We start from the raw sequence: 14,732 nt of genomic DNA on the forward strand, positions 1-14,732 counted from the left end.
AACAAAAGTAGGTTTTGCTTTCTGTAAACCAACAGATTGTTTCTGGAAGTTTCTTTTGTCACAGTGACTAAAAACAAACAAACACTTTTTTTTACCTTGTGATGAAACTGGTGGACTTATAATTAATTGTAATTATGCATGTATACGCTATATATATTTTTAACATAACCATTTAAGTAATCTTATCATTTTAGAATAAATAAAGTTAAAAAAAACAACAAAAAAAACCGCTGTGTCACTGTTTATCAGTTTCACTTTCAGTTTTCAATAGTTTTTTCTGGGGGTTTTGCACTTGTGTGTGTAATATTTTAGGCTGTGTTGAAGTGATCGCGTATGGACTCAAAATATTAATTAATCTGGTCATTTTGAGCACAAAAACTCAACTTAAAACTGAGAAAACGAGCCTAGAATAAACCTTTTTAGCATTCCCCTACATTTGCCAGCGTCAACGTCATATGCGTCATATTACGTCAATCGCGTCATGAGGACGTGATGACGCTGGAGGTAAAACAATATAAAACAGGGCTCAGCAGAGCGACGCCAATCTTTGCCGGTCAGAAGTTGAGAAGTCGACAACTGTGACGCTATTTTAGTTTATTTTACACCGTTTGGACCGTAAGTACTCATATTTTTACATTTTAAATGACTGTTCATGTACCAAGTACTTGTTTTAAAGTGGAGTCAAGCTTGTTTTTGTTAGTTTTAGCGGTTGAAATGAGTTGCGTCAGCTATCAAAATGTTTAGCGATTGTGTTGTGTTTTACAGAATCAGATAAATAATAAAATAAAAATAACATTTGTATTTCTACTTTTTTTTGTAACTAAAGCGTAGTCTGACAGGGAAACTAACAGGGAGCATTTAGGATGTTATTCCCTAACAGCTCGGGCTGTTAAACACATAAATATGATATTTATGAAGTGTATTTTCATTTATTTTGACCTGTTAACCTTTTAACAGGCTTAACACAAAGTTTTCTAGCTTTACAGTTCAGCTAAATTGGCTATAAAGAACTTTAGAAACTGTATTTTATAGATCAAATGTGTGTTTTAACCGTTTACTAACATATTCCTAATTTCCTGGCAGTGTTTTGTTGTGTATTTACGGAAGAAATGTGTTTTATCAGGCTTCCAGCTAGTCTGTATCAAGGGTTACATTAAATGATAACATGCCTGGACATGATCATATAGAACTACAGTTTATCCACCAGCAGAGAGCGACAAAGTGAGATTAAATAGTGACAAATATAGCAGGAAATACCTTCACATGAACTTAAAACAGACGACTATTACATGTATACTGATAGATAAGATCACCTTATAACTTAGAGTATGAAAAAAAGTTTATTCCTAAATTGTGTACAAAATACAGGCAGTACAGCATAAAAACAATGAACAGAAATAATATAATCAACAGAATTTATGAAGTAAACAACGGAAAACGATTTACCCACAAAAAAATCCACTGGTTCCAGTTTACTAAATGTGAGGATTTGCTGTTTTTTATATGATTATTAACTGATATAAAATGTTTTGGGGTTTTAAATTTACTTCATGATAGTTCAGGGAATTTAAAGATATCCCCTTGTGCTCTGGGAAGACGTAATGGACATTTTTCATAATTTTTCTTACATTTTATAGACCAAATAATCGATGGATTAATGAATAGCCAAAATAATGATTAGTTGCAGGCCGAAATATAACGTAAAAAATACAAAACTGATCATATTTAGAAGAATACAAAGAACACCAGACCAAAGAAATGATGATAGATGAAAATGTTTATCGTATAATTATTTGGATTTGCAGAGCACAAGTTGTGTAAATAAAATCTAAATTGAATCTAATAAGATATATTTGTAAATGTGTTGTTAATAAAGCTTTATTTGCATCATATAAACTGAATTAGGTTAAAGTATTTAATATATGGGATGTCTAGAAAAGTCTGAAAAAGTCTTCCAACACATCAAACTTGCTGTTTTTATTAAACTACTGAAAACCTAAAAGTATTCAGTTTACAGTGATAGAAAAAGCTGATAAAAGCAATAAGTCTCCAAATATGACAAACTGGAAGTAACTTGTCTTTTAGAAAACAAATTGATTAATAAGATAAGATGTACTTTATTGTTTCCAAAGGGAAAGTTTGATTGGGCAATAGAGCCGCACACAGCAACTAGACAGTCCAGCGGTTCACCAACAACAATCATAAATATCACACATTTTATTGCTCATGCCTTAAGATATAAAATGTATAAATACATAGGCATTTATATATTATCTCTCAAGGCATAAACTAAAATATTCTATATACAAGTGTACTTTATAACGGTCATTACATTTAAAAAAAAAATTATGTTATGTTTCATTTTCTTCTTTAGCCTCCTTTGGATTAAAATATTTTTGTCATGAGAGACGTGGTTACACGAAAATTCAAAATAAATCTGAAAAAAATTGGACTTTTCTTGCAGAATATTTCTTTTTTTTTTTTAAACAACAACATAAGAGTAATAAATGGTTACAAGAACACATTAAATTATCACATTTAAGATTAAGTTTCCTTTACAAGTCTCACAACAGCCGCAAAGTGGATAGCAAAATAGCAATAAATAAATAGTAAACAGCAGTATAAACAAGAAATATTAGAAAGGTATTTGCAAATAAACTTAAATATATTTTTTTTAAGTATAAGTATTAACAATATACAATTTAAACAAGTAGAAATGTATTTATTCTACTTAAAAATAAATACATTTTTAATAAATATACATATGTATTTATTATAGCTACATATTTATGCTTTTAAGTTCATGCCATCTTTTAATTTCATCAGTGTAATTTTATCTTTTTTTTTTTATCAACAGTAAATCAACATGGCAAATGGCCACGTGGAGATCCACGACCCCTTCTCCAACCACAACGGGGTCAAAAAAAGCAAAAACTGTGACCCGAAATCTACCTCAGACTCCGACAGCATGGAGGACACGGAGGAGTACCGGCTCCTCATGGCCTACGCCCAGAGGAGGCGGCCGAAGAAGGAGTCGCCCACACAGGACAGTACGGTTTTAGTGTCAGGAGGCTCGGATGCAAACGGGTCAGCCTCGCCTCAGACGCCAGAGAAAAAGAAGAAGAAGAAGCCCTGGAAACGTATTTTTAGCTGTATTAAACCTAAGACGATAGATGAAGATGAAGTTCTGTCCCCGTTTCGTTCAAAGCATTCTGAGGTCAACGACAGATGTGGCGGCACTAATGAAGGTGAGTATTTCATACAGCTAGTTATTGATTAATATAAACCTTTGTTTTGTCTAAAAAATGTCAAAAGTGTAAAATGTCTGTTATAATAACGATTAAGGTCACTATAAATTAACATGCAGTCCAAAGAACAGCATAAAAGGAAAATAATCCTAAATGAATAAATAATAAGACATTAGATTATTTTTTAGTTAAGAGAATATTGGATTTGTATTTTTAGAACAAAATTAAAAAGAAATTCTGAATGATTTTTTTTTTTCTGAACTGAGGAACACGCAATAATTATAAAAAATGTATTAATAAATTAAATCATTGAACAAGAAAAAACAAAAAATTGAGGATTGTGACTGAGGATTCTTGGTCTATATATATATATATATATATATATATATATATATATATATAAAAAATAGTTTAAATAAAATTAATTGCGTAAATTACAGCAATAATGAAAATAATTGTGAGTTGCAGCCCCAATATATAAGTATATCTTTTATAATCCAGTGTGAGGAGTTTAAAGGTTTTTTTTTTTCAATAACCACGAAAACATGATTCATATCAGAAACAAAATCTATTCTATTTAATTTCAACTTCCTTGAAGTGAAACGAAACTGAATCATCTTCATGACAGATTTTCCTTTACCGTCATAACTCCTGTTAAGTCATGTTGCTTTTGTACTTTTGCCAATATTTAAATGCATTTTTCACTGTCAACAATCTGAGTCATGACATTTTAAAGGTGGTTGTAAACATGCAGCGACAGGTTCCTCCTGATTATCACCAGGAGACGTTTGTTTCTCAGGGTGAGTCGGCCTCGTGGTTTCACTGTGACGTCACACATCGTCAAGTCATTCCCCCCCAGGGATTATTGACGTACTTCTGATTTTGGGGATATTTTTTTTTCAGGATGGTATTCTTTGGAAAAGCCTGTTACAATATACAAGCTTGGACATGTTGCCTTTAGATAGAATAAACTAGAAAAAGAGAGAAGAATAAATGAATCAAAACAAAATAAAATCTAAAACAAAATAGTGTCAAATACTACTAAGAGGCAGCCAGTTTGAGTGCTTGGACTTGTTGCTTTTAACACATGTGTAAGCTTTTTTGTTTGTGTGTTTTTATTATTTCTTTCAGTACTGCCTTGCCCAAAAGGAGCGGATGAGTTCGAGGAGGCAGCAGGTCGGCTGACAAAAATCGCTGATGAAATCCCGTTCACGCCTCCAGAAGTAGAGACGGACTCGCCAGAAGGTGAGTTTTGGTTTCCTCCCTGCAGAATAAAACATTTTCCTCTGCTGAATCTTTCCAATTTCAACACAATGAATGCCTCTGAATTTTAAGGCTACCTGTCCAAACTTCATTAACATATTAGTCACTTTAACAGATCTTGGTTCCCTGTTACACAGACGATACTCCTAAATCAGAACAAATGACTCTGTATGAATCCTAAAGAAAGTCTTCTCATTTTGGCTGATATTTAACTTTAAAAAAAGAGCTGTTGAACTGAGCAAGATGTGTAACGTTTTTTATTTGACATCGTGAAATGCTGCCAGTCATGATATCCATAAATTTTTTTATAATTTGTGATATTAAATAGTGAAGAGTTCTGCTTTGTGAAAAATGACAGATTTAAAGAAGATGGGAATAATCCTGTTGTTTGCACATTTTTATAATATATATATATATATATATATATTAAAATAAATCTGAGGACTACTGAGTGAAACATGACATCAAATTAAGAAAAATAATTCAGTGATGTAAAAAAAAAACCTTGAAGCTGAAATATGCCAAAAAATGACTGAATGAATGAAATTATAAATTAAGTAAAAATCCATAAAAAATTAATACAATGAAATGATTACATTAAATACAAATACATTAAATTATAAATAAATTAAAATTCTTTGAAAGTTAAAATTAAATTTAAATACAAATAATTATAAATAAATTAACAGTCATCAAAACATTTAAATAAATAAAGACAATAAAATAAAATGAGTGGGTCCTCCTGGGTGTCTAGTTTCCATCACTGATGATTGGAGCCGGTAAATAACTGACTACTGCCACACGCTTGTCTCAAAGTGCCGATTATAATCTTTGCCACTGAAGACAAAATCCACATATTAGTGGGAGTTGGTGGCTTATTTGTCCAGTGGGAAAATGATTTATTTCAGCCCTCAATACTGACTGACTTGGTCACCAGATTTGAGATGTCACAGTGCAGCATAAACCCTGTTTTGCATTTTGGATATTGTTTGATTATTGTTTGTTCTGTTGTTCAGATGAGAATGTGGAGAAAATGATCGGCCTGCTGCTGAGGGAGACTGGAGACCGAGCCAACGACGAGGTAACAAACTACTTTAACTCTGACGTTAAGAAACCTGATTAAAGATCTCAGCTTCATTCAACCGTTCACATCATGTTACAGGAAACTCCTACAAAGTTAGGAAGCCTAGGAAGCATTTACAACATGTTAATATTCCACCATATCTGAGCGGTCTAGAGTTCACAGTAGACGTCTTTTTACAGCTTGTTGAGCTGATAAATCATTTCATAGAAACAGCTGCTGGATGTTTATAAACTGCATTTGTGAAAATAATTCAACATTTCTGCTCTGGTGGCTAGAAGCAGGGAGAACTAAAAATGTCTTGAGAGAAAAATGGAGAAATGAGAAGAGCAAGATGCAGATTTTTTCTGACGTGACTGTTGGTCTCAGCTGAGTCATTCCTGGCTTCATAGTTGTGTTGAGGAATGCAGAATTTAATGTTTTTTAAAGGATATTTTAAGCGCAAACAGGTTATTTTTGGCAATTTCTTAAATGAGACATAGAAAAACGTGATTTTTGATGATTTGTTACTATTTTAAGCTTTGATTTGGTCATTTTTCTTCCACATTCATCACTAATGATTCATTTGTGGATTGTCAGACATTTAAAATCCAAATTTAGTTTAATTTTTACAGTTTCTGGTTATAAACAGGTGATGTTAAAAACACCTTGCAAACCCACCAGGATGTTGTACTGGTGGGTTTGCAAAAAAAAAAAAAAAAGATTAAATGATAATGTCAAAATAAATGCAAAAATAAAAAGCAAAATTACTAAAAATGACCAAAAAAGACACAAAATTACCCCAAAAAATACACCTATGATTACAATAATGATTAAATAATACTGTCAAAATAAAATGTACAAAATGACCAAAAAATACACGCAATTACAAAAAAAAGACCAAAAAATGACACAAATTAAGAGGGCTTCGTGACCCCCCGTGGATCTTTGGATTGGGAATCACTGTTTTGGAATATACAAAAATGTCTCTTTTGTCTCCACCAGGAGCTGGAAAACGCCGCTTTAGCCAAAGAGCTATTTTGGGATTACAGTTTCTTTAAGCGGTTAATGTCGACTCTTCTGACGAGGATGGGCCTCAGGACCCCCGACCCCGAATCTCCAGGGCCCAAAGCATGTCCTGAAACCCAGATCGCTGTCACCTGTGAGGTGAGGACAACTTTAAAGTGTTTATATTAAAAAAATAAGCAAAAATAATGAAATATTGACTAACCTTGAACCGTTTTTGTGTCCCCCGGCAGGTGACCAGCCGCCTGTCAGCTGTGAACAGGCTGCCCACGAACCTGCTGCTGAACCACGGAGCCAGATACCTGCAGGATTATTACTCCTCCTGGGTGAAGGAGCAGGGAGGATATGTACGTAGAAAACTCTTTATTTCATCGTGAAAATGTTAGTTTGACCCCATAAACCTTTTTTTTTTTTTTTCATTTTTAATTTAATTTAATTTAATTTATTTATTTATTTATTGTACTTAAATTTTTATTGACATTTTTCAGCTCCACATGTAAACATCAAAGTATACATATACCATATTTTGAATCCTGCTTAAAATGAACATTCAGCATGCTGTTCATTGTTTGTTTACATCCGAGTACTTCCAATATGGCCGACATCCTGGTAACTGGCTACAATGCGCTGTGTAAAACACTCTAAAAAGTGCCGGTCACTGCTGCTCTGATTTTCTTTTTTTAATAAAAGCCTCCTTCAAATAATAGCCTGCCCCTATTGTTAGCCGGGTCCCATACTTATTTTTTATTAATAGAAGCCCCGCCTACTATTTGAGGAAATACGGTAGATCCATGTATTACATCCTATGGGTGAAGTGGTTGAAAAAATCAGATACAACTGAAAAGAGAACAACAAAAAGAAAGAAAGTACAACAGTCGTGGCTACATGCGTCCATTATTAACTTACACTGTATCCAGATATAAGAGGAAAGAATATGAATAAGATGCATTTCAAGTATTCGCAACTGTGTCCCATCTCCTCCACTTCTCCCATTTAGTCAAAAAGACATTTTCCTTCATTCGAAGTCTATATCATTCTCTCCACGTTATGGATTTCTCTAATGTAGAATCATCTTCTATTCATTCACAGCTGTTGGCTCGACCTTATACCATCTTCTTGTACCTATAAACCTTTTTGAAATGTATCTCTCTTTCTTTTTTTATCACAGGAGAAAGCCTTTTACAGTGACGATGAAGACGATTGAACAGAAATCATTTTTAATTCTCCAAAAGGAACAAAATCCAACTCAGGAAACTCACTTTGTGCATTCTGCCACTTCAGTTTACATTCACATGAAACATTTACAAGCAAAACATATCTGCATGCATCTGCATTAATCTGTTTGTTTGTTTTTCACAAATGGTTGTTTGTTTGTTTGTGCCAATACTTTTACAAGTCTTAAAAGAGGAACTGGAGCCAAAGAGAGAATTATCTGAAAGCCATTAATAACCGTTGTATGTGATTTAAGTGTTATTTTGTAGGAATTATTTTATTTTTTGAGGTAGATTTTGGGTTAGCTGTAGTATTGTTTTAATTTAAATCACCTGTTTGTGCTGAACTTTGATAACCAAAAAAAAAGTGTATATATTTAAAGACAACTTTATTTTTCTGCACCTGCACTTTTACTTGAAAATTAATTAATATTAATAATGTTTCTAACAGATCTATAAAAGTTGCTGTCTTTGTGTTTTGTTTTTTTACTTCTATAAAATGTGTCAAAGAAATCTTGTTGCTTTTGAAATTTGTTAATTTTCAAAAATAAAAATGTATTTATTGTAATTTAATCTCAAGTGGTCCTTTTTGTTAGTGTTTTATTAACTTTTTTCTTTTAAAATGTGTAATGTTTACCTAGAGGTTTGTCAGTGCAACAGAAATAAATAAACTTCAGGAATATTATAAACTAAATAAAAACTGAAGGCTATTTTATGTCACAATAAATTATTGTATTTATAGGTAATCTTGGTCTTGTATGTACAGAAACTATATAATATAATAAACTGAACTGTTAATAATCCACCTGTGTAGGGTGTTTGTATAAAATGACCTAAAAGCTGCTGTTTTATTATAATGCACACATCACTTATAATGAGAACTTTTGCAGAATGAAAAATGCATTTATGTGAAAACAGCACCACCTCGTGGTCAATTGAAATAACTACATTGTACTGAAGGCAGACCACCAATAAACCCTATTAAAATATTTTATAATTGATTTAATATTTCCTCTTTTGTAAATTTTCTAATTATTTTCCCAATGCTTCCCCAAGCCAGAACTTCTTGTCATACATTTTGAATAATTCGGCATATAAATAAAATCAATAGCTAGCTATTATCAATAAACTTTTCTTAAATTAAATCTCAATTTTGAGATTTAATATAGTCAATAATAGAAAACAAAGCCTTGACATAAAATGCAAATAAATCTATAAGTCATTATAATGAGAATTTTTCTACAGATAATATTATTATTTGACTGTATAATTAAAGTGATTGTATGTATATATATGTATATTTAAGTCCATGGCCTAAGGCCATACTGTATACCATATCCAGGTTCTTTTTGTTATCAATGCTACTTTATTTTAATTTATTTACTTGTTTTTTTATTGTTTATTTTGCTTCATTTTCATCTGTTTATAGTTTCAATATGTTTTCTTGTACTTAATTGGTAGGGGATTGGAGGGGTAATAGGGAGGAAAAGTTTGCTCTGTTCCATGTACCATGTCTTGCTGTTTGACCTGCTGTAATTTGCAAACAAAAACTAATAAACACACTCATTAAAAAAAGAATGACTGGCTATCTCAAAATAATTAGAAGTTTTATAAAAAATATACCAACTTAATTTGAGAGAAGTCATTATTTTGAGAAACTTTTGCATGATAATGAATTTCTCATGACATTGGGGGAAATGGTCGTCCATAGTTTACTGTTAAAAGGAAGATTTTTTTTTTCTTGGGTAATTCATTTTGCGTAGGAAGCAACAGGCCACAACAAATAAAAGTTTTTATTTAATTATGTATGGGTTTATAATGGATGTAATGTATGCCGAATTAAAGAGGGCACTCTTATAAGTTAAGTGGGTTATTAAAGTGGAGTTTGCAGACTGATAACGCTCCTCACAATCATACAAATATTTAAATAGCATTTTTTAGAACAGGGTTTCTACAAATAATGACCTGCTTTCTCAAAATAATGAGAAGCTTTCTCAAAATATACCAACTTAATTTGAGAGAAGTCATTATTTTTGATAAACTTTTGCATTAGAATACATTTTTCATGACATTGGCGGAAATTGGCGTACATAGTTTACTGTTAAAAGGAAGTTTTTTTTTTCTTGGGTAATTTATCTTGCATAGGAAGCAACAGGCCACAACAAATAAAAGTTTTTATTGAATTATGTTTGAGTTTCTAGTGGATGTAATGTATGCCGAATTAAAGAGGGCACTCTTATAAATTAAGTGAGCTTTTAAAGTGGAGTTTGCAGACTGATAACGCTCCTCACAATCAGAAAAATCTTTAAATAGCATTTTTTAAAACCGGGTTTGGCGCGTGCTCCTCTCTCAGCTGCCTGGCGGTGAAATGAGACCCAACCCGTTCCCCTGCACACCTCGGACCGCCTCAACCTGCTTACCGACAACAAGACGCGCGCCAGGAGGACTCGGTGTCATCAGTGACGTCACAGCCGCCGGTCACTCGTTAACTCGTTAAGTCACCTCCACCGACCTGCAGAGCCGCTGAGGAGCATGACAGACAGAGAGCGTGCGTAATGTTTAACGTCGTGCACCAGGCTCGGAAATACGTCCCCACGCGCTCCTCGGTCACGGATGACTCGCTGTTAACCGTGCGGACCGTCCATGTCAACAAGTCCCCCGGTACTCTGAAGGAGGCTCCGGAGGCGACCTGGCCGCCGCCGGGCGCTAAGATGCGGATCTCCAAAGCCAACAAGGGCGCGGTGGTGGTGCGGGCGGTCCGGAGGCACCCGTCTCCTCAGCCGGCCAGCCTGGAGAGCCTGGAGGCGGCGTGGAGCGAGAGAGGCGCCCCGGGGGTGACTTCACCGGGGAACGGCGAGTTAGGGGCCGCTGGGAACGGGATGGAAGGTCCCGGTGGGGGGCCCCCGAGGGGCCGGAAGAAGGGGTTCAGACCCCCCGATGTCAGGACCATCTTCACCCCCGGAGAGAAGGACCCGAGGGTGAGACAGGAGTCCGGGGAGGGACACACCTTCCTGCCCGGAGGCGAGAACACCTGGTGTGACGTGTGCTGCCACTACATCTTCCAGCATGGTCTCACCTGTGCAGGTGAGTCTGAGGGCTGATGGAGGTGGGACCCTTAAGATGAGGAGCCCCTTCAGAGGAGGATCCTTAGGGTGTCAAACTGTTTTCTACTTGCTTTCTTGTTCATTTTAATGCCTGGTACAACTAAAGGTACATCTGTTGAGCCTCCAAACAGAATACTGATATACAGTCATGGAAAAAATATTAGACCACCCTTGTTTTCTTCAATTTCTTGTTCATTTTAATGCCTGGTACAACTAAAGGTACATTTGTTTGGACAAATATAATAATAACAACAACAATAGCTGATAAGAGTTGAATTTAAGAGCTGATATCTAGACATTTTCCATGGTTTTTTTGATAAGGATTTTGGTTATTATCAATAAAACCATGAAAATGTCTAGATATCAGCTATTAAATTAAACTGTTATGAGTTATTTTTGTTGTTATCATTATATTTGTCCAAACAAATGTACCTTTAGTTGTACCAGGCATTAAAATGAACAAGAAATTCAAGAAAAAGGCTGGTCTAATCATTTTTTCCATGACTATATTTTGGGTGGTGACCTTAGAGAATAAGAGGCACTTGGTCACTTGCTTTAACTCTATTTATTAACTGTTTTTTTTAGGTCAGAAGTAACTTATTTTGTTCTGAAACAATAGTATACAATATTTAAAAATATATATATATATATATTATAGGACCAAGATTATATATATATATCTTGGTCCTATAAGTAATCTGAAAATATTCAACCAATAAATGTCAGTTATATTGCCATTTATGTCATTCATTACAATACTTTATTGCAGTGTTTATTTCCACCATATTTTAAACAATTTATACTTTATACTACAGATTTAATTGCACATTTTTATAAGATTAACATTTCCTTTATTAGTCCCACAATGGGGAAATTTCAAGAGTTACAGCAGCAGAGTGGACAACAATAAACAATAATTGGAAGTAAAAAATTTACAATATAAACAAGTAGAAATATAACAGTATTAACAATTAAAACAACTATAAAATAAAAACTTTAGGAACAAATATATATATATATATATACTTTTTATATATGGTAATGTAGATGAAACCTTAACACTAAGAGACGCAAAAACACATTATAAAATGTGTTGATTTGCTGTCTGTTTGAGTTTTATATCATTGTAATCTGAATTTTTCTACAAAAACAACCAGTTTTATAGATGTAACCTGCAATTGTGATTGGCGTTTGTCACATTTTACAGACTAAATCAAACTTAACACCTGAAAGATAAATCTGTAATTAAAATAAGTATTAGTTTCAGCCCTAATCATCTGTCCATCAAAGGGACTATCATTAGAGGAATAAAAGTGACAGTAAAATTGGATTTTCTGGTGGAGAAAAGAAATCAAAATTATGCTTTTATGAAAGTATAATTGCAGTTTTTTTTGGGTTTATAGAGACAAAAGTCATATATATATATATATACATATAAAATTTCTTCTCTCTTTTCTTTTATTGCTGCCTTTCTTCCTTTTTTTTTGGAGTGAGGTACTTGAAGTCATTTTGGTTTGGATTGTGGTTCATTTGTTTTTATTATTATATCTGTTGCGATATCTTTGTGAATATAGAGAGCACTTATATGTTGTTTTTGTTTTGATAAATACTTTTTTTAATATAAGATCAATAAAATCTCTTTAAAAAAAAACAAAAAAAATTGCAAGTACCAAAAAAACTTGCTGAACCCTCTCCGTTATTATTTGTATTATTATTATATAAGATTATTATGAAAAAATCTGCCTTTATTTACTCTACATAGCATCTTTATTAAACATAAAATAAAATGTAAAAAACAGTTTAGATATCAAATGACTTTCATAAAGTAAAATAATAGTAAAATAAACAATAAAATATTAAACTAAAAATATTAAACATAAAAACAAAACAAGAGCAAAGACTATTGAGGAAACAATTAAAACAATTAGAAATGCTTCTTATCTCAGTGTGAGCTGTGACAGCAGTGAGAGCCATGTGCTGAGCTGGATGACATAAGAAGGCGGGGCTGAGACGCTGGAATGCAGCCGGTCCTGCCATGCAGACGGACCGGTTCAGGTCTGAAAGAGACGAGCCTCGATGTCTCCTGGAGACAAAACTGGACGTCCCTCTGTGTCCACTTCTGTCTCAGGAACAATAGAAAGAGGAAACTTTCCTTCTTCCTCTTCGTGTGTTCAGGTCTGCGTTTGTTAGTGTTGTGATGGAAATGAGACTTTGGATATTCAAACAACTGACCCAGTTTATATGATAATGTTCATCATTTTAGTTTGATTTAACCTTTAAAAAAAGTTGCCTCGATGACCCTAGAAGACAAGAATGTCCATTCAAAAAACTGCCATAAAATGTAATAATTATATTATTATTATTATTATTATTATTATTATTATTATTATTATTATTATTATTATTATTATGATGATTATTATATATAATTATTAATTTCTGTATTTATATTTATATTTATATAATAATTTCAGACATAACACAATACCAAAATTCTAATTATTTATTTATAATTCTAATATTTTTAAATTAAAGTTTCAGCCAACACAGAAAAATTAATTTCTGTATTAATATTAATATTTATATAATTATTTTAGACATGACACAATACTGTTTCTAGCGAGTTGTTGAAAATAGGATTTTGAAGAAAAAGTAGAAAAATAGATGTTATAAGAGCAGAAAACTTTTGGAGCAAAGATGCAGCAGTTATGAAAAATTAAACTAAGAGACACCAAAGAACAACAGAAAACCATTATAAAACAATAGGTAGAATTTTTTTTTTTACTTTGGCTCTCTAACTAAATATTTATTTATTTAACCAATAAATGGCATTTATATCACAGTTTCTGCCATTTATCAAGCAGTTTATTGGTTTCCGCTTTCTAAATGTGATGATTTGATCCTTTTTTTTTAGTTTTACATCACTGTAAACTGAATTTCTCAACAAAACATTACATTTTATGGATGTAACCTGGAGCTGTGATCGGCATTTTTCACTTTTAACGGACTAAATGCATCAAACTAAACACCTTAAAGAATGTGATTTACATTTGTTAAGTGGTGAAAGAATTCTAACTCTAAGCCAAGCTGTTTTTGACATAATTGCAAAAACAAACTTGATTGTTATAGCGCCAACTTGAGGCCAGTTAGTGTAATTTTTGTGCCTGTGTCGTTGCTGGAATTTGCAGCAAATTTTGGTGACTATTGGTGTTTTGACGGGGAAAATTAAAGATATAAAAAGTGTAAAAGAAGGTATTTTAACAACAGTATCATCGTCCATTACAATGTTTTACTTTAGAATCAGTGGTTTGCCAATTCCTGTTATTTACTGTAATATTTCAGCCTAAAAGGCACAAAAACATGCAGCAACGAGTCATGTAGAGAAAATGAAACCTTAAGAAATCTGACAGACAAGAAACAAACTGTCTCCGTCCTGTGAACCTTTTAACCTCCTGATGTTTACAGATAATATTCCTGCACAAAGCGCTCTGTGTTTCCTGCAGGTTTACCACTAGAGTCTGTGTGCAGATATTAAGGCTCATTTAAAATGCAGCTGATTGGCACTCAAGAAGCCTGTTAAAGGCCCATTTACTCCTTCTGAACGTCAACAAGCTCCTCACAAGGACAAAGATGATATTTCACATGAAAAAACAAACTTGTGTAAGTTAAAGTCCTGCAGCTGCTCCCTGGTTCACTGATTAACACAGAAACAGTCACTTATGAGTCACTGCAGATCACTTATTTCCTTTAAAAATTAATTTATAATGCTGCAAGCAGGTTGAACCAACCAAGTTTATAGTATAGAGACTCAATGTTCAAA

General features: G+C 33.2%; 2 protein-coding genes across 2 annotated transcripts in view; both read left to right on the forward strand.

Annotated features, from left to right (window-relative positions):
* Positions 1 to 484: 484 nt before the first annotated feature.
* LOC131961123 (apoptosis facilitator Bcl-2-like protein 14) lies at positions 485 to 7,939 on the forward strand. The gene is made up of 7 exons (XM_059326393.1): positions 485 to 615; positions 2,858 to 3,248; positions 4,380 to 4,493; positions 5,528 to 5,592; positions 6,577 to 6,738; positions 6,831 to 6,944; positions 7,766 to 7,939. Exons 2-7 carry the CDS (start codon positions 2,867 to 2,869, stop codon positions 7,799 to 7,801), a joined length of 873 nt encoding a protein of 290 aa, XP_059182376.1. The 5' UTR covers positions 485 to 615; positions 2,858 to 2,866; the 3' UTR covers positions 7,802 to 7,939.
* A 1,997-nt stretch (positions 7,940 to 9,936) lies between these two features.
* rassf3 (Ras association domain family member 3) overlaps positions 9,937 to 14,732 on the forward strand; it is a 90,197-nt gene continuing 85,401 nt past the window's right edge. The window contains 1 exon segment of the mRNA XM_059326280.1: positions 9,937 to 10,892. Within this exon segment, the coding sequence (XP_059182263.1) occupies positions 10,364 to 10,892 (529 nt within the window). The 5' untranslated portion in view covers positions 9,937 to 10,363.

The sequence above is a fragment of the Centropristis striata genome, chromosome 22, assembly GCF_030273125.1.
Source record: "Centropristis striata isolate RG_2023a ecotype Rhode Island chromosome 22, C.striata_1.0, whole genome shotgun sequence".
In the NCBI taxonomy this organism is placed as follows: Eukaryota; Metazoa; Chordata; class Actinopteri; order Perciformes; family Serranidae; genus Centropristis; species Centropristis striata.

Excerpts from the sequence above, each read along its gene's own strand:
- LOC131961123 (XM_059326393.1), top strand. The coding sequence starts at position 2,867 with ATGGCAAATGGCCACGTGGAGATCCACGACCCCTTCTCCAACCACAAC. Across the intron at positions 3,249-4,379 it reads ATGTGGCGGCACTAATGAAG|TACTGCCTTGCCCAAAAGGA; the intron begins GTGAGTATTTCA and ends TATTTCTTTCAG. Across the intron at positions 4,494-5,527 it reads AGAGACGGACTCGCCAGAAG|ATGAGAATGTGGAGAAAATG; the intron begins GTGAGTTTTGGT and ends TCTGTTGTTCAG.